Source organism: Salmo trutta, chromosome 32 (genome assembly GCF_901001165.1).
Source record: "Salmo trutta chromosome 32, fSalTru1.1, whole genome shotgun sequence".
In the NCBI taxonomy this organism is placed as follows: domain Eukaryota; kingdom Metazoa; phylum Chordata; class Actinopteri; order Salmoniformes; family Salmonidae; genus Salmo; species Salmo trutta.
In genome coordinates, this window is record NC_042988.1 from 4,280,382 (window position 1) to 4,306,733 (window position 26,352).

General features: G+C 42.2%; 2 protein-coding genes across 3 annotated transcripts in view; one reads left to right on the top strand and one right to left on the bottom strand.

Annotated features, from left to right (window-relative positions):
* The window catches only part of LOC115170827 (serine/threonine-protein kinase TAO2), a 35,446-nt gene extending 30,525 nt beyond the window's left edge, over positions 1–4,921 (bottom strand). For both annotated transcript variants that reach the window (XM_029727151.1, XM_029727150.1), the window contains exon 1: positions 4,077–4,921. The gene's annotated coding sequence lies outside the window, so the exon portion shown is untranslated. The remainder of the gene's footprint in view (positions 1–4,076) is intronic.
* A 13,027-nt stretch (positions 4,922–17,948) lies between these two features.
* On the top strand, positions 17,949–26,075 carry LOC115170828 (serine protease 27). Its single transcript, XM_029727153.1, has 6 exons — positions 17,949–18,068; positions 20,341–20,361; positions 20,483–20,645; positions 21,124–21,392; positions 22,387–22,535; positions 25,427–26,075. Exons 1-6 carry the CDS (start codon positions 18,011–18,013, stop codon positions 25,742–25,744), a joined length of 978 nt encoding a protein of 325 aa, XP_029583013.1. The 5' UTR covers positions 17,949–18,010; the 3' UTR covers positions 25,745–26,075.
* Positions 26,076–26,352: the final 277 nt, after the last annotated feature.

Below are 26,352 nucleotides of genomic sequence, written 5' to 3' on the forward strand. Positions count from 1 at the left end.
AAACGGTCAGAAACAGACTCCATGAGGGTGGTATGAGGGCCCGACGTCCACAGGTGGGGGTTGTGCTTACAGCCCAACACCGTGCAGGACGTTTGGCATTTGCCAGAGAACACCAAGATTGGCAAATTCGCCACTGGCGCCCTGTGCTCTTCACAGATGAAAGCAGGTTCACACTGAGCACGTGACAGACGTGACAAAGTCTGGAGACACCGTGGAGAACGTTCTGCTGCCTGCAACATCCTCCAGCATGACTGGTTTGGCGGTGGGTCAGTCATGGTGTGGGGTGGCATTTCTTTGGGGGGCCGCACAGCCCTCCATGTGCTCGCCAGAGGTAGCCTGACTGCCATTAGGTACCGAGATGAGATCCTCAGACCCCTTGTGAGACCATATGCTGGTGCGGTTGGCCCTGGGTTCCTCCTAATGCAAGACAATGCTAGACCTCATGTGGCTGGAGTGTGTCAGCAGTTCCTGCAAGAGGAAGGCATTGATGCAATGGACTGGCCCGCCCGTTCCCCAGACCTGAATCCAATTGAGCACATCTGGGACATCATGTCTCGCTCCATCCACCAACGCCACGTTGCACCAAACTGTCCAGGAGTTGGCGGATGCTTTAGTCCAGGTCTGGGAGGAGATCCCTCAGGAGACCATCCGCTACCTCATCAGGAGCATGCCCAGGCGTTGTAAGGTCATACAGGCACGTGGAGGCCACACACACTACTGAGCCTCATTTTGACTTGTTTTAACGACATTACATCAAAGTTGGATCAGCCTGTAGTGTGGTTTTCCACTTTAATTTTGAGTGTGACTCCAAATCCAGACCTCCATGGGTTGATAAATTGGATTTCCATTGATTATTTTTGTGTGATTTTGTTGTCAGCACATTCAACTATGCAAAGAAAAAAGTATTTAATAAGATTATTTCTTTCATTCAGATCTAGGATGTGTTGTTTAAGTGTTCCCTTTATTTTTTTGAGCAGTATATATATATATATATATATATATATATATATATATATATATATATATACACATACATATACAGCCGTTTGAAGCTGGTGGACCAACACCGAAAGTAAAAGGCTCAAGCCTAGATAACACAGCCAAATTCAGAACAGCTTTCCCATTTTGACTCTCGGCGTGAGAAATCATTAGGCCTATATCACAGTCAATCACAACACTGACAGGTAAGTAATACTGTGATACACTGTCATTCCACGATTACTGCGTGGACATAGGCTAGTGCTTTTGCTGTTCGTTAGGCCTACTCATCTCGTTGGCTGATGAAAAGTAAATGTGGAATTAGATAAGAACGCTCAATTCTTTTACATTGTTGAATAGTAAGACATTAAAACTATGAAATAACACATATGGAACATTGTAGTAACCAAAGAAGTGTTACACAAATCAAAAAATATTTTATATTTCAGATTATTCAAAGTAGCCACCCTTTGCCTTGATGACAGCTTTGCACAAGCTTGGCATTCTCTCAACCAGCTTCATGAGGTAGTCACCTGGAATGCATTTCAATTAACAGGTGTGCCTTGTTAAAAGTTAATTTGTGGAATTTATTTCCTTCTTAATGTGTTTGCGCCAACCAGTTGTGTTGTGACAAGGTAGGGGTGGTACACAGAAGATAGCTCTATTTGGTAAAATACCAAGTCCATATTATGGCAAGAATAGCTCAAATAAGCAAAGAGAAACATACTTTAAGACATGAAGGTCAGTCAATCAGGAAAATGTCAATAACTTTGAAGGTTTCTTCAAGTGAAGTCGCAAAAACCATCAAGCGCTATGATGAAACTGCCTCTCATGAGGACCACCACAGGAATGGAAAACCCAGTTACCTCTGCTGCAGAGAATACGTTTATTTCAGTTACCAGCCTCAGATTGCAGCCCAAATAAATGCTACAGAGTTCAAGTAACAGACACATCTCAACATCAACTGTTCAGAAGAGATTGTATGAATCAGGCCTTCATCATCAAATTGCTGCAAAGAAACCATTACTAAAGGACACCAATAAGAAGAAGAGACTTGCTTGGGCCAAGAAACACAAGCAATGGACATTAGACCGGTGGAAATGTGTCCGTTGGTCTGATGAGTCCAAATGTGAGATTTTTGGTTCCAATCACTGTGTCTTTGTGAGACGCAGAGTAGGCGAACGGATGACCTCCGCATATGTGGTTCCCACCGTGAAGCATGGAGGTGGTGTGATGGTGCTTTGCTGGTGACACTGTCAGTGATTTATTTAGAATTCTGCAGAATTCCCATCTGGTTTGCGCTTACTGGGACATTAATTAGATTTTTTAACAGGACAATGATCCGAAACACAGCTCCAGGCTGTGTAAGGGCTATTTGACCAAGAAGGAGAGTGATGGAGTGCTGCATCAGATGACCTGGCCTCCACAAATCACCCGACCTCAACCCAATTGAGATGGTTTGGGATGAGTTGGACCGCAGAGTGAAGGAAAAGCAGCCAACAAGTGCTCAGCATATGTGGGAACTCCTTCAAGACCGTTGGAAAACATTCCAGGTGAAGCTGGTTGAGAGAATGCCAATAGTGTGTGAAGCTATCATCAAGGCAAAGAGTGGCTACTTTGAAGAATGTAAAATATATTTTGATTTGTTTAACACTTTTTTGGTTACTACATGATTCCATGTGTGTTATTTCATAGTGTTGATGTCTTCACTATTATTCTACAATGTAGAAAATAGTAAAAATAAAGAAAAACCATTGACTGAGTACGTGTGTCCATACTTTTGACTGGGGGGGTGGGGGGGGGGGGACGTGCCATGTCCGTACATTATATGGGCTTCATGGTGTGTATAGAAATCCAGTGAACCAAACCCACAACTTTAGGGTCAAATATTCAATATGCTCTGTTACACAATAACAGTCTATTGGTGCTCAATTCGAGACTCATGTTAGCACAGAAGACCTACGTCTTAAGCTAGTTAACTGCAATGTCATCAGTGGCTACACTGAGCATATCACCGATAGGTGTTGTCAAGCAATAAACACTAGGGAGTTATTGCAGCTGATGTGAATTGATGGCCTACATTGTTGGTTTGAAATTGATCCAATTCTCCAACGTTACACTAATTTCCATTCCCTATTTTTCCCCGTATGCATTCACCCTTTTTAGTGTGATGTGAATCATAGTAAAGTAGGTTGATAGTAGCTGAACTGTGGGTAAATGAACGTGGGGGACTGTGCATTTAATTAAAGGAATTGCTCATGACAGCACAAATATTTGTATTTATTTAACCTTTCTAAGAACAAATTCTTATTTACAAAGACGGCCTAGGAACAGGGTTACCGGTCTTGTTCAGGGGCAGAATGACAGTTGTTTACCTTGTCAGCTCAGGGATTCGATCTAGTAACCTTTCTGGCCCAATGCTCTAACCACTAGGCTACCTGCCGCTCAAACATGATCTGACTGATCTAGCCATGTAGCAAGACTAACTTATTCTGGAAGAAAGGAATTGGGTCATGGAATGCTTGGCTACAATAAAACCAGTGTGTGTCATTCATTCTATTTATATGTCGTCATGCCATGTAACGAGTCTTGTGTGACAGACGGGGTTCGAACCCGGGTCTCGCCCTAGGTTGAAGATGGGATATATTTTCAACTAGGACCTAGGCTAACGTTAAGTCTTGCCAAACCATGCATGAGTCTCACTCACTTTCAACTTTGTGAACTACACGTTTACAAGTATGTCTATGCTTAAATAGGGGTTGTCATTGAGATATCTAGCTAGTTATCCACATTAGACTATGTCATAGATAGATATTTTTGGGGGCTGGCTCAGGCATGTCAATGTCCGCTGAGTTTAGCTATCAATGGATGTATGCAAACACCATACCGTCGTTAGTTTAGTAAGCTAGTTAGCTATGCAATGTCAGTTAGCTGGTTAGCTCGCTAGCTGGCCAGTCAATTAATTTCAGTCAATTGATATGTAAACTATTCTGATGCTAAATACACGCTAAGGCCAGAATCGCAAACTGGCTAAGTAGCGCTAAGATGGACGGCTAGCTTGCTAGCCATCATTGTTGACAATAAATTGCAACACTTACCACGGCTTGTTATGATCCCGCTCTAGCTACAGAAAAAAAACAATTTATCCAATACCCGTAGCTAGTAACGTTAGTGGTGGTCTTTTCAATGGGGGGGAGGGGGGGTCTCAAATCGACGTACGATGCATTGTCATCGATTTCCTTCTCACATACATCCGACGACGAATTTGATTTGTTCTCAATTTCCTAGGCTAGCTATCGGTAGGGCTATCGGTAGCTTAGCTAGCTGTCCGACTAGCTACTTAATCCGTCCCGAACTGGTGAGCCACTAGCCAGTTAGCTTAGCTGGCTAGCTACTAGCTAACGTTAGCTGTATACGGGGTGCGGCTGGTCTTCTTCCACCTCGCCTGCTCCCCTTCCTTTCATATCGTATTGTATCGCTACATCCGTCTTTCCGTCAAGTTTCAAAAATGTCTAATATGCTTCTCCCCCGTCAGTGTTTTTCTGTCTCACACCTTTTTTGTTCAGGAAAAAAAAAACAAGATGGCTGTGAGTGGGGCGGGAGCCATGCGGATACCGGAAGTAACGCTCATGGTTGTCAAATATTTTTATGACTAAATATAATTGTTCTATCTGTGTGGGTGTCTTCTTCTTCTTGTCCGCTTCCGGCACACTCGACGCTGTAATGCGTATTGCTGCCTTTCTCAGGCTGGAGAGTGAAATATACACATATCTAAATAGCCTCACACCCGTAGGTGCAGGCAGGTGGACTAAAGAAACCACAACTTGCTATTTCGCTCTGCCTGTCATTTGTGCCCGAAATAGTTACAAGTAAAATGTGGTTACACCTTACACCCAACTCAGTCACTTCACCGAAAAATATCCTCAGGAGGAGTGGCGCACGGTCTAGTGGCGTCACTACAGACACCCTGGTTCAGACTGAATGAGGCTGTATCACAACTGGCGGTGATTGGGAGTCCCGTAGGGAAGCGCACAATTGGCCCAGCGTCATTGTAAATAAGAATTTGCTCTTTTTAACGTCTGGTTAGGCCCTTTAAAAAATCCGCCTGAATGACGTGCCAAAAGTAAACTGCCTGTTGCTCAGGCCATGAAGCCAATAGGAATTAATTGAATTCTACACTATTTCAATTAAATATTTCAAAGACAAAATTACATGTATTTAAGTATTTATTTGTTGTAGTGGGGATAGTAACAATAGTAGTGAATTATACTTTAAGGAAAAAGTGTATATATTTTCTAATATTTAGCTCTTGATTTAAAAGCATGCACTTAGGTGTCTAATAGAATAAAAACAAACATATATTTCATAAATATAGCTATAGCTTCCAAAATATTTTTTTACAACAATGGGGGAGTTCCAAGACAGAGTCGTGATGGCTTCAAAACAGTGCCCACAGTCTGTCATCTAGTGTATACCCTTGACTTTATCCACATTTTGTTACGTTAGTCTTATTCTAAAATGGATTTAAAAAAAACATTTCAAAACTCATCAATCTACACATAATACCCCATAATGACGAAGCGAAAACAGGTTTTTAGAATTCTTTGCTAATTTAGTTTAAAAAAAAACTTCTTTACAGTATTCAGACCCTTTGCTTTGAGACTCGAAACTGAGCTCCGGTGCATCCTGTTTCCATTGATCATCCTTGATCCAGACTCCTTGACTATTTACATTTTTTGTTAGGTTACAACCTTAATCTAAAATTGAATAAATCGTTTTTTTCCCTCATCAATCTACACACAATACCCCATAATGACAAACCAAAAACAGGTTTAGAAATTTTGGCTGATTTATTCAAAATAAAGATCTGTGCCTCGACTCAATCCTGTCTCAGAGCTCTACGGACAATTCCTTCGACCTCATGGCTTGGTTTTGGCTCTGACATGCACTTTCAACTGTGGGACCTTATATAGACATGTGTGTGCCTTTCCAAATCATGTCGAATCAATTGTATTCACCACAGGTGGACTCCAATCAAATTGTAGAAATATTTCAAGGATGATCAATGGAAACAGGATGCGCCTGAGCTCAATTTCAAGTCTCATAGCAAAGGGTCTGAATACGTATGTAAATAAGGTATTTCTGTTTTTTTATTGGTATAAATTAGCAAAAATGTATAAAAACCTGTTTTTGCTTTGACATTATGGGGTATTGTGTGTAGATTGTAGAGGATTAAAAAAAAACAATTTTAGAATAAGACTAACTTTAACAAAATGTGGAAAAAGTCAATAGGTCTGAATACCTTCCGAAGGCACTGTACATGTAGGTAGATGTAAAGTGACTATGTATAGATAATAAACAGCGAATAGCAGCAATAGAAAAAAAAGGGGGGGGTGTCAATGCAAATAGTCGTGGTAGCCATTTGATTAATTGTTCAGCAGTCTTATGCCTTGGGGATAGAAGCGGTTAAGGAGTATTTTGGACCTAGACTTGGCGCTCCGGTCCCGAAGCAGAGAGAACAGTCTATGACTTGGGTGGCTGGAGTCTTTGACAATTTTTTGGGCCTTCCTCTGACACTGCCTGGTATAGAGGTCCTGGATGGCAGGAAGCTTGGTCCCAGTGATGTACTGCTGGGCCATACACACTACCCTCTGTAGTGCCTTGCGGTCAGATGCCGAGCAGTTGCCATACCTATCACGTTTCAGGGAAGACCCAGATGCAGACAGCGTTGAAGTAACAAAAGTTTATTACTAGAACATGGGGCAGGCAAAACGACAGGTCAGGGGCAGGCAGAGGTCAATAATCCAGTGTGGCGTGACAAGGTACAGAACGGCAGGCAAGCAGGCTCAGGATCAGGGCAGGCAGAATGGTCAAAACTGGGAAAACTTGAAAACAGGAACTAGAAACAGACAGGAGCAAGCGGAAAAACATTGGTAGGCTTTCCTGGAAACAGGAAAGTGGGATCTATACAGAGGGTATGGGGCAACAGAAGACGAACAGCAGAGGGGTTGATGACCTTGGAGATGGGGAAAGGCCCGATAAACTGGGGGGAAAGTTTGCAGAACTCCACCTGGAGGGGCAGATCCCAGGTGGACAGCCATACCTTCTGCCCGAGACGATACCAGGGAGCCGGGGTCCGGTGGCGGTCCGCTTGTCGTCAATACCTGGAGGTGGTCTTGAGCAGGGCTGACTGGCCTCTCTTCCAGGTACAACGACAGTGGTGGACAAACATCTGGGCCGAAGGTATGCCGACCTCATCCTCTTGCTCAGGAAAGAGCGGGGGCTGATAACCCAGAAAACACTCAAAGGGCGAGATGGTGGTGGTGTTGCCATCAGATGGAGGGGAGACCCGTGACAAAGTCCAGGGATATGTTAGACTAGGGATGATGAGGGACGGGCAGAGGTTGAAGGAGACCAGCCGGGGCTTGCCAAGCGAAGTGAACACCTCCCGGAGGTTCTGGTACTCCACGGGAATGGCGGAGAGGTCCGGGCAACTTCTGAGCCCTCAGGAAGACATCCCTGGCAGGCTGCGTTGGCTTCAGGCAATGAGCGTGGCAGAACGGCTCCAGCAGATGGCACCAGCAGACCAGTCAATAATGGGATTGTATCGCTGGAGGGAGCCAAGAGAATCCCAATACCACTGGAACCCGAGGAGACTTAATGAGTCTACACGGACAAGTTCTGGCCTGGTTTAGATCTTATCTGTCTGAAAGATATCAGTTTGTCTCTGTGGATGGTTTGCCCTCTGACAAATCAACTGTACATTTCGGTGTTCCTCAAGATTCCGTTTTAGGACCACGATTGTTTTCACTATATATTTTATCTCTTGGGGATGTCATTCGAAAACATAATGTTAACTTTCACTGCTATGCGGATGACACACAGCTGTACATTCAGATGAAACAATGTGAAGCCCCAAAATTGCCCTCGCTGGAAGCCTGTGTTTCAGATGTAAGGAAGTGGATGGCTGCAAACGTTCTACTTTTAAACTCAGACAAAACAGGTCCCAAGAAACAAACAGATCATCTGTTGAATCTGACAATTAATCTTGATGTTTGTACAGTCGTCTCAAATAAAACTGTGAAGGACCTCGGCGTTACTCTGGACTCTGATCTCGCTCTTGACGAACATATCAAGACTGTTTCAAGGACAGCTTTTTTCCATCTACGTAACATTGCAAAAATCAAAAAATGTATTTCCAAAAATGATGCAGAAAAATTTATCCATGCCTTTGTCACTTCTAGGTTAGACTACTGCAATGCTCTACTTTTCGGCTACATGGATACAGCACTAAATGAACTTCAGTGCTACATATGGCTGCTAGAATCCTGACTAGAACCAAAAACTTTGATCATATTACTCCAGTGCTAACCTCCCTATACTGGCTTCCTGTTAAGGCAAGGGCTGATTTCAAGGTTTTACTGCTAACCTACAAAGCATTACATGGGCTTTATTAAATCAAGATTTTGTGTCACTGATCTACAAACAATTCCCCATAATGTCAAAGTGGAATTTTGTTTGTAGAAATGAATCAATTTAAAGCTGAGCCAATAAGTATTCAATCCCTTTGTAATGGTAAGCCTAATTAAGGGGTACAAATGTGCTTAACAATTCTCATAATAAGATGCATGGACTCATTCCATGTTCAATAATAGTGGTAAACATTATTTTTGAATGACTACTCCATCTCTGTACCCCACACATGCAATTCATTATCTGTAAGGTCCCTCAATCAAGTACTGAATTTCAAGCACAGATTCAACCACAAAGACCAGGGAGGTTTTTCATTGCCTCGCAAAGAAGGGCACCGATTGGTAGATGTGTAAAAATAATGAAAGCAGACGTTGAATAACCCTTTGAGCATGGTGAAGTTATTAATTAGGCTTTGGATGGTGTATCAATACAGAGTCACTACAAAGATACCAATGACCTTCCTAACCCAGTTGCTGGAGAGGAAGGAAATTAGGCCAATAGTAACTTCAGAACAGTTACAGAGTTTAATGGCTGTGATATGAGAACTGAGGATGGATCAACTACATTGTAATTACCCCTCAATACTAACCTAACTGACAGAGTAAAAAGAAGGAAGCCTGTACAGAAAAAAAATATTCCAAAACATGCATCTTGTTTGCAACAAGCCGCTTAAGTAATACTACAAAAATGTGGCAAAGAAATGAACTTTTTGTCTTGAATACAAAGCATTATGTTTGGGGCAAATCCAACACAACACATCACTGAGTACCACTCTTCATATTTTCAAGCATGGTGGTGACTGCATCATGTTATGGGTATGTTGGTCACCGGCAAGGACTAGGGAGTTATTTAGGATAAAAAGATATGGAAATACAACTATAAGCATTTGACAGAGCTTGAATAATTTTTTAAAGAATAATGGGCAAACTTTGCACAATCCAGGTGTGGAAAGCTCTTAGAGATTTACCCAGAAAGATTCACAGCTGTACTCGCTGCCAAAGGTGCTTCCACTAAAAGTATTAACTCAGGGGTGTGAATACTTCTGTAAACGAGATATGTCTGTATTTTATTCTCAATAAATTTGCAAAAATGTCAAAAAACATGTTTTCAAGTTGATATAATGGGTTATTGTGTTTAGATGGGTGAGAAAAACATCTATTTAATCCATTTTGAATACAGGCTGTACCACAACAAAGTGTGGAATAAGTCAAGCGCAATGTTCCCTCTAAACTGCGTGCACATAGCCCCGAGACTGCCGTGCAGTTTCCCTGGGACCGCCGTGCGACGTATTAGCCCACAGAGAAGTACGAGATTGAACTTCACTACATTTTTTAGAGCAGTGGTAACCAACTGGTTGATCGCGATCAACTGACTGATCTTCGAAGGCATTCCTATGAAGCCATGTGTTCCTATTAAATTTTTTTTAGTCTCGGGCTGTTGACGGTAGGCACACCCGATTCTGCTGCCCTGTCAGCCGCCTGTTAGGCGAACTGTTGCAAACGCTGGACAATCGAATGGCTCAGATGACCGTGTTTGCTGTAACGTAGCAGGCATGAAAGAAAGCTACGGCAAAATTGATACTGTGAAATTTCAAAACTTTTGAAACCATGACTAGAGAGAGACTGTCAACGAATACAGCAAAGATATTCTGTTTTTATGAGTGAGTTCATGTTTAAGTTCTTACTTAGCACTGTCAACACTTCGTATTCAACACTTTTATATGCCATAAAATGGGCATTTTTTCTATTTCCACTCAGCGCTACAAATGGCATTGGAGCATTAATGAATGAGTAGGAAAGTGTATCTATAGGCTTGCGTTGTTGTTATTATTAGCAGCTTGGGTCTTTTTTAATATGGAGGAATATTTCACTTTCTGTCACGCCTGCTCCCGCTCTCCCTCTCTGACGCTCGAGGGCGCCAGGCTGCCCTTCATTACACACACCCCTGTCACCATCATTACACGCAGCAGCGCTCATTGGACTCACCTGGACTCCTTCCCTTTGTTGATTTCCCCGACTATAACTGTCTAATCCCCTGTTTGTTCCCTGTGTCAGCATTAATGTCGTTATGTGTTCATGTCCAGACGCTGTCCTGTCCTGTTCCATGTCCATTGATATGTTCACTCCCTGTACCTGCTTCTCGTCTCTACCAGTGTTGATCCTTACACTTTCTCTGTTCATAGAAGTAACCAGTGGTTTAAATAACTTAAGTAAAAATCCTTTAAAACTTGTTGGGGATAGGGGGCAGTATTTGCACGGCCGGATAAAAAACGTACCCGTTTTAATCTGGTTACTACTCCTGCCCAGTAACTAGAATATGCATATAATAGTATATTTGGATAGAAAACACTCTAAAGTTTCTAAAACTGTTTGAATGGTGTCGGTGAGTATAACAGAACTCACATGGCAGTCAAAACACTGAGACAAATCCTAACAGGAAATGGAAATCTGATGTGTGGAATCACTTCAAACCTTTGCCATTGAAACACACAGGGACTTAATAATTTACCACTTCCTAAGGCTTCCACTAGATGTCAGCAGTCTTTACAAAGTGGTTTGAGTCTTCTATGGTAGAAACTGACCCAAAGAGAGGCTTGGGAAGTTGGTCACACGAAACGTTTAGTTGGTCACACGAAACGTTTAGTAAGACAATTCAATTGTCCGCCTTGAATATTATTGAAGCTCTGGTTGAAAAAGGCCCTAAAGATTTATGTTATACAACGTTTGACATGTTTGAACGAACGTACATATATTTCTTTTGCACATTCGTGACGACAAGTCCCGCGCGCTTCAGTACATTATGAGTAGCCTTCGGAACGCGCTAACAAGAAGGAACTATTGGGACATAAATTATACATTTTTTTTTAACAAAACTACATTTGTTGTGGACCTGGGATTCCTGGAAGTGCCTTCTGATGAAGATAATCAAAGTTAAGGGAATATTTACAATAGTATTTTTGATCTTAGATGGTTCCAAGATGGCGCTAACATGTATCGCCTAGCCTATTTTTCTGAGCATACCACGTCGTTTATTGCAAAGTGTGATTTCCCAGTAAAGTTATTTTTAAATCTGGCAGTGTGGTTGCATTCACGAGATGTTAATCTATAATTCTTTGAATGACAATATTACATTTTAACAATGTTTTCGAATAGTAATTTTGTAAATTGTAGAGCTGGTTCACCGGAAGCATTTGAGGGAAAATATTTTCTGAACGTCACGCGCCGATGTAAAATGCTGATTTTATATATAAATATGAACTTTATCGAACAAAAAATGCATGTATTGTGTAACATGATGTCCTAGGAGTGTCATCTGATGAAGATTGTCAAAGGTTAGTGCTGCATTTAGCTGTGTTTTTGGGTATTTGTGATGCATCTAGTTGCTTTGAAAATGGCAGTGTGATTTTTTTGGCAGGGTACTCTCCTAACATAATGTAATGTTTTGCTTTTGCTGTAAAGCCTTTTTGAAATTGGACAACGTGGTTCGATTCAGGAGAGGTGTATCTATAAAATGGTGTAAAATAGTCATATGTTTGAGAAATTGAAGTTATAGCATTTATGAGGTTTTGTATTTCGCGCGATGCGATTCCACTGGCTGTTGACTAGGGTGGGACGCAAACGTCCCACCTTGCCCAGACAGGTTAAAGTACTACTTAAGTAGGTTTTTTTGTGGTATCTGTACATTACTATTCATATTGTTGACAACTTTTCCTTTTACTTTACTACATTCCTAAAGAAAATAATGTACTTTTTACTCCTTACATTTTCCCTGACACCCAAAAGTACTCGTTACATTTTGAATGATTAGCAGGACAGGAAAATGGTCCAAATCACCCACTTACCAAGGGAACATCCATGGTCATCCCTATTGCCTCTGATCTGGCGGACTCATTAAACACAAATCCTTCGTTTGTAAATTATGTCTGAGTGGGGGGATGTTGAGAGGTGGAACCGCAGACTACAGCACTCTCCTTCTGCTGAGACTGACCATCAGATGCAGGCACCATCAGCACAATAAAGTCAAAATGAAAAGCAAATTATTTAAATGTATGCTCACTCAGCTGTGCTTCACAAGTAATACAACAACGGATCTATTACCGGTGTGATCATATAGCCTATCTCAAATTTTGAAATATAATTTTTTTAAATGACCCGAACAACAATGCATTGGCAGGGCAATTTAAGCAAAGCCAGTATGCGGTGATAATGTATTGGGCCTATAACTTACTGCACAAACCTCATTGCTACAGTACTGGTTTTAATTGGTTAATGATGCATAGGCTTCCTTTTTTTAAGTCATGTTAAAAAAAAATCTGAGCGGTAGATCTCAGCTTGCATTTTGACTCAAAGTGATCTTGACTCAGAAAAGGTTGGTGACCACTGTTCTAGAGTTTTCCCTGTTAACCCTATAAATGTTTCCCTTTACTGTGATCGAATCAACACAATATTAGCCACTCAGTGCAACATATGGAAACAAAATGAACTCTGCAAGAGATTTTGTTGTAGGCAGAAAGCATTGGAGTAGGATTCTATTGCATTGACATGCACTACAGCCCGTACTCTACACAGACCGGTGTGGCATAAACAATCAGAGTTGCTGTAGGCCAATATAACATTGCCATATATGGTTCTTTGTCATTTACTTTGAACTGAACTGTGTTTACAGCATGAGCGGTCGTGAGTAGATGCACTTGTTTAGAGATCAAAGCGAAAGCTGCATGTAGCCACATGTGCACATTTTGTTCATATACTTTGCTAGATAGTGAGTTATTAGCCCAGTTATAGATCATTTGTAGTCAGTAATAGGGAGTGATTGCTTCCTACAGGAGCACAACATGTATACATTTCTAGACATCTTTGAAAAGCAGGTAAAGACATTTTCCTTTTTGTCTTAAAGGGGCAGTGTTGTATTTTGAGACAATCTTGAATAAGCTAAGCAGCAAATAGGCAAAGGGTAGCATAATTTGTCTGATTCTCTGTAATAATGGTATGGGAATAATGCATTTTATTTTGTAAAGTGGTTTCTTGCGTTAAACAACACAACATTCACATGTCAAGCCCAGTCTCATGGAATGTAGGCCTACTGTAACGTTCGTCGTATGGAGTGGACCAAACTGCAGCGAGTATATTGAACATCTTCTTTTATTAGAAGGAAAACAAAACACTTACACAAAACAAACGACGAAAACAGTCCCGTAAGGTGCACAGACTAAACAGGAAACAACCACCCACAAACACAAGAGAAAACCAACCCACTTAAATATGGCCTCCAATTAGAAGCAACGACAACCAGCTGCCTCTAATTGGAGGTCGTTCCAAAACCCCAACATAGAAATAAAAAAAACAGAACACATAGAAATAGAAAATATAGAACATACACCAAAAACCCCGAAACACACAAAACAAACACGCACTGCCACGCCCTGACCAAACTACAATAATAAACAACCCCTTTTACTGGTCAGGATGTGACAGTACCCCCACCCCAAAGGTGCAGACCCCGGATGCACCGAAACAAAAACCCCACAAAAAATAACCCCAAACTTAAAGGGGGGGAAGGGAGGGTGGCTACCGTCACCGACGGCTCCCGTGCTACACCCCCCCTCCCCAATCCTCCAACTACGGAGGTGGCTCAGGCTCCGGCTTTAGTCCCCATTCCAACCTGCCCACCCCCCTTGAAGGCTCATGGCTGTAGACCACTGCTGAAGGCTCTGGGCCGAGGTGCGTCGCTGGAGACCTCGGGCTGAGGAGCGTCTCTGGCGGTTCCGGACTGTGGGACGTTGCCGGAAGCACTGGACGGGGCACTGTCGCCGGAAGCTTGGGCACTGTCGCCGGAAGCTCTGGACGGGGCACTGTCGCCGGAAGCTCTGGACGGGGCACTGTCGCCGGAAGCTCTGGACGGGGCACCGTCGCCGGAAGCTCTGGACGGGGCACTGTTGCCGGAAGCTCTGGACGGGGACTGCGCACTGTAGGCCTGATGCGTGGGGCTGGCTTTGGAGGCGCCAGCGTGGTAACATGCACCTCAAGGCTAGTGCAAGGAGCAGGAACTGGATACACTGGGCCATGAATACGCACTGGAGGTCTGGAGCGCACAGCCTGCACAACCCGTCCTGGCTGGATAGTAACTGTAGCCCTGCACAGGCGGAGTGCTGGCACAGGGCGAACTGGGCTGTGCTGAGGCATGATGGTTGCCGTGCGTAGAGCAGGCGCAGGGTAGCCTGGACCTAGGAGACGCACTGGTGGCCAGATGTGTTGTGCCGGCGCACTTCTACCAGGCTGGATGCCCACTCTAGCACGGCACTTACTGGGGGCTGGTATCATCTGTACTGGACTGTGCGTGCGGATGGGCGAGACCGTGCGCACTTCCACATAGCACGGTACTCTCAATGCCAAACGCTCCCCATAATAAGCACAAGGAGTTGGTTCAGGCCTATTGCCTGACTTACTCCAACTCTCCGTGTGCCCCCCCAAAAAAATATTTTTGGGGGCTGCCTCCTCACCTCCTGAAATGGAGGATATAGTGCCTCGTACCTCCATCGCTCAGCCTTCGCTGCCTCCAGCTCCTCCTTCGGGCGCTTGTACTCCCCAGCCTGGTGCCATGGTCCTTTACCATCTAATATCTCCTCCCAAGTCCACGACTCCAAATAACTTTCCTACTGCTCCTTCCCCCGCTGCTTGGTCCTACTTTGGTGCTCCAATCCCCCCTGCTTGGTCCATGTTTGGTGGGTGGTTCTGTAACGTTCGTCTTATGGAGTGGACCAAACTGCAGCGGGTATATTGAACATTCTTTTATTAGAAGGAAAACAAAACACTTACACAAAACAAACGACGAAAACAGTCCCGTAAGGTGCACAGACTAAACAGGAAACAACCACCCACAAACACAAGAGAAAACCAACCCACTTAAATATGGCCTCCAATTAGAAGCAACGACAACCAGCTATCTCTAATTGGAGGTCGTTCCAAAACCCCAACATAGAAATCGAAAAACCAGAACAACACATATAAATAGAAAATATAGAACATACACCAAAAACCCCGAAACACACAAAACAAACACCCCCATCTTGTGCCAATATCAGTTGTTTAAAATCTTATTTCCAATAGTTTCTATTTTTTCTCTAAGAGATTGTCAGTTGGATGTGCTCTCTGAAAGGTTTGGTATATCTTCCCTATCATATGAACATCCTTTTCTGACTCAAATAGCATTTCCCCAAGATTGGTTATGATGTTCAAAAGATTTCCAATCAACATTTTGTGATATTAAACTTTTAAGTTGTATGTATTTGAAATGATCTACATTGGTCAGTCCAAAATGTATTTTTAATTCTGTCATGGAAATCAATGTATTTCCTATGACCAAGTCATTTACGGTTTCTATATCACGACTCAGGATATGACCCAGATGCAGACACAGGAGGTGGATAGTACAGTTCTCATAATATTTATTATACTAGGGGACAGGCCAGGGCAGGTCGAGGGCAGGTCGAGGTCAGTAATTCCAGGCAGAGTCAAAGAGGTACAGACTAGAAAACAGTAACTAGAAAGACTCGAAAACACTCTGGTAAGACTTGACGGGACAAGGCGAACTGGCAACAGACAAATGGGGACAAATGGGGACAAATGGGAGACACCTGGTGGGGGGTGGAGACAAGCACAAGGCTATGTCTTTAGTTTTGCAGGTGGACCAATGTATTTTTTATTCCGAAAAGCTATCCAAGGATTGTTCCATAGGGTTGTGTGTTTTGGGAGTGACATATTGTTGAGTTTGAGTTTATTTTTATTTGTACAGGGACAATGCACATTAATCAACGTTTCAGTAGAAGTGCAGGTTTTAGCCAGCCGGCTAATGTTCAACCTCAGTCCCTGGGCAGGTTATTAAAAACAATTACAATACCAACAAACAATGAGCAGTGAGCATAGGACAACCAACACATAGCATGCAGACAGAGCAATAGCACAAAAAGCAACAAAACAAAATACATAAAAGCAACAAGAATACGTGTCACGGCTGTTATAAGGAGCGGACCAAATCGCAGCATTTTCGTTCCACATATTTATTAGATCGTGAAACTAAATGCAAATAACAAATAAACTTAACGACAAAACAACAAACCGTGACGCAGGAGGAACATACATACACACTCACAAAATATAATCACCCACAAGGACATGTTGGAAAACATCAACGTAAATGTGGCCTCCAATTAGAGACAACCAGCTGCCTCTAATTGGAGGTCATGCCAAACAACGACCAACATAGAAATACAAAAACTAGAACTGAACATAGATAAACAAAAACAGATAAACACCCCTGACCACTCTACCAAGAAAACAACAACCTACTATGGTCAGGACGTGACAATACGTCAAATGTTCTTCCATATTGTTTTAGTGTTCTTAACTATAAAGTTGTTTATGTTCTTAGCTTCATGCTTTTTATTTAATGACGCTTGTTTACTGCATTTCTACACAATTTTTTTACTCTAAAATTATATTTGGAGAACAGCAAAATGCAAAAATAAACTAGATGTACTCCAGCCATTATCACTGCACCAAATACCCATTGTTTCAGACTCCTAATTATCCTTACACTTCTAAAGACTCTAGCCACTTCCATGCCAGTCGGAGGAACTTACGTGTTTTACCTCTGAACACACAAAAGCTTGTTTCTCCACCGACTTTTGGGGGGTTAACAACACTCGGTGGACACTAGAGATCCTGACTGCCAACACGTTCAGCCTGAGACATGCCATTAAGTCATCCTCACACCTCCCCATTGTTACAGTATGAAGGAAGTTAGAGGTAGTTTTGCAAGCCAATGCTCGTTAGTGCAGTGACTGGCGGTGCAGGTGCTGGAGGAGTGCTCTGCTGTAAGAATAGTTGAGCTACTGGTGTCATCAGCCTTTTGTTTATATCAGCCACAGTATTGTAGTCTTGCATCTGAGTCAGCCTGGCAATGAGTTGTTGGAAATCCATGCTCTCTTTTAGTGATGCATCGTTTCTCTCGCGTGAAGAGGCTCCTGTTGGGGCCCGCGGGTCCCACAAACAAATTTTATCATTGAAAAAATAAAAACAGTCAATAGTTGCTTATCTCCTTTACTGTGTTTTACCACGCTTGAAAGAATAGTTTTTTTTATCATTTACTGCATTTCTACACAATTTAACAACACTAAAATGCTATTTGGAGAACAGCCAAATACATGACTTGCCAAATCATTATTTTAATTGAACTGAATTGAGAACAACTGATATTGAAAGAGAGCTAAATGAGGAAATGATCGGTGACATAAGGTTGTGAAAGACACACACACACACAAAGACAGAGAGAGAGAGAGAGAGAGAGAGAGAGAGAGAGAGAGAGAGAGAGAGAGAGAGAGAGAGAGAGAGAGAGAGAGAGAGAGATGACAGGTCGTAGGAGACAATGACCAGTGTTGTGAGGTAAGTGTCACACCCTGACTCAATACAAACAATTACCTACCTACGTACATACAGTACCTCCCCGTTCAACAAAGGGTATTTTAAAGACAGGACACAGAGAGCCAGAGCAGCTGATTAGGATGGACTCGTGGTGGGCGTTGTGTGCTGTGGTAGTTGCGTTGACATGCATTGGAAAAGGTAAGAGGGAATTATTATTTCAAATCAAATGCAGTCAACTAAGCTATATGGAATTGTTTTAAGAAGGTCGTACCAAGGATAATTTAGCTATTTGATTTTGAATTTTAAGTTGTGCCTTCTTGAAATGCTTTCTGGAACATTTGAACTTTCATGTGCCTTCATAACAAACTTGTATGCTATCTGTAAATATAGGTAAAATTGTTAAATTACAAGCCTGGTGCGTTTAGCCACGGAAAAGACAGGAACCTTCCCACTAGCCATGATTGGAAGCGTGCCATGTAGCACGCTTCTCTCTATAACATGAGCTGCTCAGTATGTGTACGTAATCATTTCTAAAGCAGCTTTTTTGAAGGATATCATGAAGAACTGTGATAATGTTGCTAATGCTCTCCACTCTCCACGTTCCGGAGGACCGAGTTTTGAAATCAGTGGAATGCCTGGTGGAAACACATCTCTAGCTTAAACAGATTTTTATTGGGATTTTTTTATGATGCTAATTCGATTTTTGTGGGATCGTGGACATCAACCTTAAGGGGTTAAAAAGACTGCCTGTGAATTTTTTGTGTTTGAAAAGAGAAGAGGATTAAAACGGTGAATATGTTTGATATTACGGCTTTAACAGTATATTACAGGACCACAATCTATTTTGGACTGTGTTTATATTTGTTTTGGTAATGTGAACTGCATCAGTAAGAACAAATACCAAATTTAGGTTAAAAGTGCACTGACATTATTTGGTTAAAAACAACCCAGTGCTGGGTAAATATTGGACAGAAGACACGTTGGGTTGACCCGTCAGAGTAAATGTCATTCCGGTTCATTCATTGTATTGTCTACACATGTTTAGGTTGAGCACTGACACTTTTGTAGCTTAATGAGTATGATAATTAAAACATCATATTCTTCACAGCACTGTCCCAAGTGATACTATTGTTTCAAATTACTTTTTTGGGGGGGGGGTGTTTCCACACAGAATAAATAAAAGATTATCCCTCAAACTACTGTTGTATATTCTTATCATGATTGATGTGTTCTTTAACAATAAGAAATAGACTAGTCTAGCCCAGCCCAGCCCACATTATTATGTCATTCACTGCTGGATTTCAGCCACTTTACACAGTGATGTTGTTGGTTTAGATATTAAGATAATGAGAATATTTCTAACATAGGAGGTCGGTGGCACCCTAATTGGGGAGGATGGGCTCGTGGTAAATGGCTGGAGCAGAATTAGTGGAAAAATATCAACTACCTCAATCAAACACATGATTTCCATGTATTTGATGCCATTCGTTCCGTTCCAGGCATTATGAGCTGTCCTCCCCTCAGCAGCCTCCGCTGATTTCTAAGAAGGTTCAAACTTGAAATTCTGGAAATGGCTGTTTTCTTTCTTTCCATCCTCCCTTTGCCCTTAGAATGGCTTCCACTGAGCGGCATTGAATAGTATGAGCAAAGGAAGGTTGGTATGACAAAAATGCATTGCGTTAAACCACAAGTTTTGCATATGACCAATAGAAGGGTATTATTTCCAGTGGTGGAAAAAGTACCCAATTGTCATACTTGTCATACCTTAATAGAAAATGACTCAAGTAAAAGTGAAAGTCACCCAGTAAAATTCTACTTGAGTAAAAGTTAAAAAGTATTTGGTTTTAAATATACTTAAGTATCAAAAGTAAATGTAATTGCTAAAATATACTTAAGTATCAAAAGTATAACTCCTTTCAAATTCCTTATATTAAGCAAACCAGATAGCATGATTTTCTTTTTTTTCTTTTTATTTACGGACAGGCAGGGCACACTCCAACATAATTTACATAATTGAATTTAACATAATTTACAAACAAAGCATTTGTGTTTAGTGAGTCCGCCAGATCAGATGACCAGGGATGTTCTCTTTACGTGCGTGAATTAGACCATTTGTCACAACTTCCACCGAAGGTGGCTCCTCTCCCTGTTCGGGCGGTGCTCGGCGGTCGTCGTCGCTGGCCTACTAACCAGTTTGTTATAACCAGTTTGTTATTTTTCCCTTGTCTCCATTCATTCTGGATAATTACAAACCCGTGTTTTATATAGAGAATCATCATATTCTAGTAGATAGGCAAACTGTAAGATTTCACAGGCACTTTCTAATTCCAGCAACTTAAAGGGTTAGGTCAGCGATTTTGCATAGTATTTATATATTAGCTTCCTCCCCCATTTAGCATGTCAATTTAAGTAGTATAACCTGGTAACTGAAAAAAACTTTAATAACACCAATCCACTTTCCCTCACCCAGGTGGCCATGCACAGTTGGATGGTAAGTTATTACACACAACTGCAGAACTTCAAATCAGCTTTGTTTCTTGTTGCTCTTTTTATACTGTGAGGGATTTGTGTGTTCTATCATGAGCCGCCTCTCATCGGCTTGTATCCTCCAGTGTGCGGCACAGCTCCACTCAACACAAAGATCGTGGGGGGTCAAAATGCAGTGGCAGGGAGCTGGCCATGGCAGGCCAGTCTGCACAGATCCAACGCCCATTTTTGTGGAGGCTCCCTTATCAGCAAAGACTGGGTCCTGACTGCTGCTCACTGCTTCGCCAGGTAGAATGACATAACCTTACCCATCTGGGGTTGGGTTAAATGCAGAAGACACATTTCAGTTGAATGCATTCATTTGTACAACTGACTAGGTATCCCCCTTTTCCCCAACCTGTATATTATGCCAATGTGTGATTGAAACGTCTCTATACACTGTATTTGTCTATGTACTATTTTATCTACTGTATTCATGAATAATCACTTAATTCAGAGCTAATTCAAATAACGTATTTTGGTAATTTGAGGACAACTCTACCATGTAAATACAAAAACTTGAGTTAAAAACTTGAAAATGACATTTCCTAACGAAAATGTATGTGCTTGCTAGCTTCTCTTGAAGCATCTATGGTTGTCAAAGAAGTGACTCCAGAGAGGTGACATTATCTCTCTAAAAATACATTACAGAATGAGGTAAATTGTGTCAGCAAGCACACGAACAATCACACGTATAATCTTTAGCCTCAACTCCCTTCATTCTCAGCACCAGCACTTCTGGCCTGCTTGTCTACCTGGGCCGGCAAAATCAGAAAAGCATCAACCCCAACGAGGTGTCCCAAACGGTCTCTCAGATCACCCGCCACCCCAACTACAACAGTGCAACCCATGACAATGACATATGTCTGCTGAAGCTCTCGTCATCTGTCACCTTCACTGACTACGTTCGGCCGGTCTGCCTGACAGCAGGGAGCAGCACATACTACAATGGAACTACTAGCTGGGTCACTGGTTGGGGCAATATCAATAGTGGAGGTTAGAACTGATGATCCCAATGCTGACTTTGCATTGTCAAGCCACAGTCAGGCCCAGAATTATTGGCACCCTTGATAAAGATGATTTTTTAAAAACGATGAAATAAATCTTTCTTTCAATGCCTCACCTTGCGAGGATAACGGCACTGAGCCTTTTCCTAATATGAGGTATCTCAGACCATTCCTCCGTACATAATCTTTCCAGATCCTTGATATCCTTCATCGTCAAACCACAGGTTATCAATGGGTTTAATGTCCGGTGACTGCAAAAGGTTAATTTTGTGGTCAATTGACCATTTCTTTGTGGATGTTGATGTGTGCTTGGGGTTGTTGTCTTGCTGGAAGATCCACTTGTGGCAAAGTTTCAGCCTCCTGACAGAGGCAAGAAGGTTTTTTTTCTAAAATGCCCTGGTACTGGGTAAAGTTCACGATGCTGTTGACCCTAACAAGGGCCTCAGGAACAGTGGAAGCAAAATAGCGCCATAACATCAAAGATACACCACCATATTTGACAGTAGCTTTCGGGTTCTTTTCTGCTTATGCATCCTTATTTCGACGCCAAAACCACCACTGGTGTTTGTGGCCAAAGAGCTCTCCCTCTGTACTCAAATTTCATAAAACATATTAGGAAAAAGCTCAGTGCCATTATTTTTTGCATGGCAAGGTATTGAAAAAAGAGACGCTAATAATTTTCACCCCTATGTTTTTCAGATAATTTTTTATTACATGTTCTCTGAGCAATTGTTTTAGTATAACATCATTTTCCATACAATATAGCTCAGTATTTGTATTATTTTATAGTATTGTTTTGCTCATCTTTATCGGGGGTGCCAATAATTCTGGACCTGACTGTACAACCTTTACCTGTACATATGTCACTTTTTGGGAAGTTCAGTTTGTATCAATACAGTTGGAGCAGATCACAAAGGATCAGAAATGTATACAACGGTTTATCGGTAAAAGGTGACCTGTCTCTCACGGTCTCTCCTCCTCAGTGTCCCTGCCCTCACCCCAGACCCTACAGGAGGTGGAGCTGCCAATAGTGGGGAACAGGAAGTGTACCTGTCTCTATGCTGGAGTGGGTTCAATCACAGGCAACATGATCTGTGCTGGTCTATTGGCGGGAGGAAAGGGTTCCTGTCAGGTGATACATGGCTGTGTTTAATTCCAAATACTGTAGTTTCAGAGCTAAATCTGCATTTTAGCTGCGGTTTGCAGAGCTATTATTTGAAGGTCCCGAACAGTCATTCTGATTCCCATGTAAAATAACTTTTTGTATGACTACTTTTTCTCTCGTGTCAAACTACCAGGAAGTCTGAAAATACAGACTCAGTGGGGAGCTAGTAGGCTGAGTGGGCAGGTAGCTCACAGTTCTTTGAAAATATCTTTGTCAAGCAACATGGATGCAGTGAGCATTGTTGCGGTGAGCATTGTTGCAAGCAAATTTCCTTACACACAAAGCAGCTCAAACAACATTGAACTTGCATGCAACATCCAATCCTGTCATACATCATCACATCATGCTTTCACAAATGATTTGTCCAACTATTTTGTTTTTGTAACATCATCAATATAGACAAAATGTTGGCCATATAATTTATCTAGCTAGCCCAAATGGAATTGTCAGCACTGTTTATCAAGCTAGCTAGCTAATTCATTTTGGACAATTTCAATTTGGGTGCATCTTCACCACCACAATTGCAGTATTTAGGCTCAGCTGGCGTACGATACCCCTCCCATCTACATACACATGACACATGACCAAATAATGTGCCTTTATCACACTGCTTGGCTTTGGGTCATGTAGGCTCTCACAGGGTATCTCATAAAACCCAAATACATGTGAGAAGGCAGAGACTCTTCATAAAAAAACTATAGAATGGATCGGGGTGGGCTTCCTTACTCCATCCGCCATGCGGGTCAGACGTTGTGCACCAACCGCTTGATCGAATTCTTCACGTGTACACTTTGCATTTACTTCTAGCGCCACCCCAGAGAACACCCTTGATAGGTGCCCTGCTTCAAAGATCCACACATGACGCATTCCAATCCGATATCTTCTTGAGGCGCAGAGCATGCTCCTTCTGTTCCATAGATATGCAAAACAACATAATAAGCCCACTTCTCGTTACTCTCATCGACGCCACCTCATCACCATTTTTATAGAGACTTCAAACTGATCTCCCAGGTAACAACATCAATTCAAAACCTTTACTCCGACCAAAAAAAAAAGAAACAGAACTAAGCTTGGATTTACTAGATTCCACGACCACTTCTCTTATTTCCTTTTGCATTCGCCACTGTAATCCAAGTCCTCTCACTCTCATCTCCACTAGACACACCATCTGATTCAAACATAAAATCTGCTTCCGCCATTTTCTTTAGCCTGCTTTGTATGAATTTTCCAATTGTAATGTCTCTTGATGTAATGACATTACAACTGCGTAAGCGTATTGGGCAACCCTTCCCCTGCTTTTGTTCCATGCTGGCTGAAGACCTAGCTAGCCAGCTATTAGCTAACACCAGACACAGATGAAGACCTAGCTAGCCAGCTATTAGCTAACACCAGACACATATGAAGACCTAGCTAGCCAGCTATTAGCTAACACCAGACACAGATGAAGACCTAGCTAGCCAGTAACTAGCTAACACCAGACACAGATGAAGACCTAGCTAGCCAGCCAGTAGCTAACACCAGACACAGATGAAGACCTAGCTAGCCAGCTATTAGCTAACACCAGACACAGATGAAGACCTAGCTAGCCAGCTATTAGCTAACACCAGACACAGATGAAGACCTAGCTAGCCAGCTATTAGCTAACACCAGACACAGATGAAGACCTAGCTAGCCAGCTATTAGCTAACACCAGACACAGATGAAGACCTAGCTAGCCAGCTATTAGCTAACACCAGACACAGATGAAGACCTAGCTAGCCAGCTATTAGCTAACACCAGACACAGATGAAGACCTAGCTAGCCAGCTATTAGCTAACACCAGACACAGATGAAGACCTAGCTTGCCAGTAACTAGCTAACACCAGACACAGATGAAGACCTAGCTAGCCAGCCAGTAGCTAACACCAGACACAGATGAAGACCTAGCTAGCCAGCTATTAGCTAACACCAGACACAGATGAAGACCTAGCTAGCCAGCTATTAGCTAACACCAGACACAGATGAAGACCTAGCTAGCCAGCTATTAGCTAACACCAGACACAGATGAAGACCTAGCTAGCCAGCTATTAGCTAACACCAGACACAGATGAAGACCTAGCTAGCCAGTAACTAGCTAACACCAGACACAGATGAAGACCTAGCTAGCCAGCCAGTAGCTAACACCAGACACAGATGAAGACCTAGCTAGCCAGCTATTAGCTAACACCAGACACAGATGAAGACCTAGCTAGCCAGCTATTAGCTAACACCAGACACAGATGAAGACCTAGCTAGCCAGCTATTAGCTAACACCAGACACATATGAAGACCTAGCTAGCCAGCTATTAGCTAACACCAGACACAGATGAAAGTGGAAACCTATCAGTATCTTTGCCTTGAATAGATGAATAGCGGACACCTCTAATTATATTTCCTGACACGCTGCAGTCAAATTTTGGCACCGGTAGACTATCGACCTAGCTATCTAAACCACGCCCCGCCTTCTGCGATGACCGTTACAAGGCGGCACATAATGAAATTAGGTAAGAGAATAATACATTACCAAATAGTGTATTAAAATGAGAGGCCTTATGTGATGTCACATAAAGCCCTTAATAATCCCGCCTCCTGAATCCAAGTGTTTTTGACATGGGGGAGGGGACCAGTAACTTTATGATCAAACTTTATCAAATGTAGAAGCAGCAGTAATAGTTTGTTCTGGTTTCATCCAAATATCATCCAATTTCAAGAAAAACATGATTTTGACTGTGTAGGACCTTTAAAGACAAATTAGAGATGATCACAAACCAAAATCATGAGAACTTCTGCTGGTAATTGCATTGTTCACTGACCCTGGTGTAACATTTGTCTCTGTACAGGGAGACTCAGGTGGGCCGCTAGTGAGCAAATCGGGCTCAGTCTGGATCCAGTCTGGTGTTGTGAGTTTCGGAGTAAGCTGTGCTAAACCAAATTTTCCAGGAGTGTATGCCAGAGTGTCCCAGTACCAGGCCTGGATCAAGAGCCAGATCAGCACTGACCAACCAGGCTTCGTCACCTTCTCCTCCAGTGGGAATAACTCTGACCTCACTGTCACCTGTGCCGCACTGTCCGGTGGGGCCACACACCTCCTCTCCTTCTCCCTCTCCCTCCTCCTCTCCCTCTCTCCTATTCTCCTTTCTTTTTATCTTTTCTTATAGGACATACACTGAAAGCGGACTCTATGTCCGCTACACTTCTCATTGTATGTGAAAAGCACTGTAATAGTATGTTAAAACTGTCAACAATAAGTGATTGGTCTCATTCAATATGAATATGAATCTACTGGATCTACTGGATCTACTGAATCTACTGGATCTACTAATATTTTCTTCTTGTGATGTAAGTAATTAAGTTGGAGAGCAAATGTATTTGTGTTATGCTATAGGATTACATTTGGTTGATTATCAGAGCTCAGTTCATGATCGTTAAGAGAGTAACACATAGACATCACACGTGATGATTAAATGGAAACCTATTTTTATTATTATTTAACAAGTTGTGTATATTTTTTCCATCTTGCATATACTGCATCTGCAAATAGATACATTCTTTATAGTGAACTACAGCTATTTATCATTGAGTTGAGAATGCCTCTCAACAAGCATCTCCTATCATGTAATGGTGGACAGGCAGGCATGTAACTATCAGACTGCCATAAATACCAAGTGTGTATTCATTTAGACCAAGACAGTAGCAAACAGTTGCGAAACCATTTACTCTTTGCTTTATTGGTATTTTTTAAGGAGTGGGGCAGTCCCACTAATTT

Coding starts and splice junctions, on each gene's coding strand:
- LOC115170828 (XM_029727153.1), top strand. CDS start 18,011: ATGGACTCGTGGTGGGCGTTGTGTGCTGTGGTAGTTGCGTTGACATGC. Junction 18,069..20,340: donor GTTGACATGCATTGGAAAAG/GTAAGAGGGAAT, acceptor TCCCTCACCCAG/GTGGCCATGCACAGTTGGAT. Junction 20,362..20,482: donor TGGCCATGCACAGTTGGATG/GTAAGTTATTAC, acceptor TGTATCCTCCAG/TGTGCGGCACAGCTCCACTC.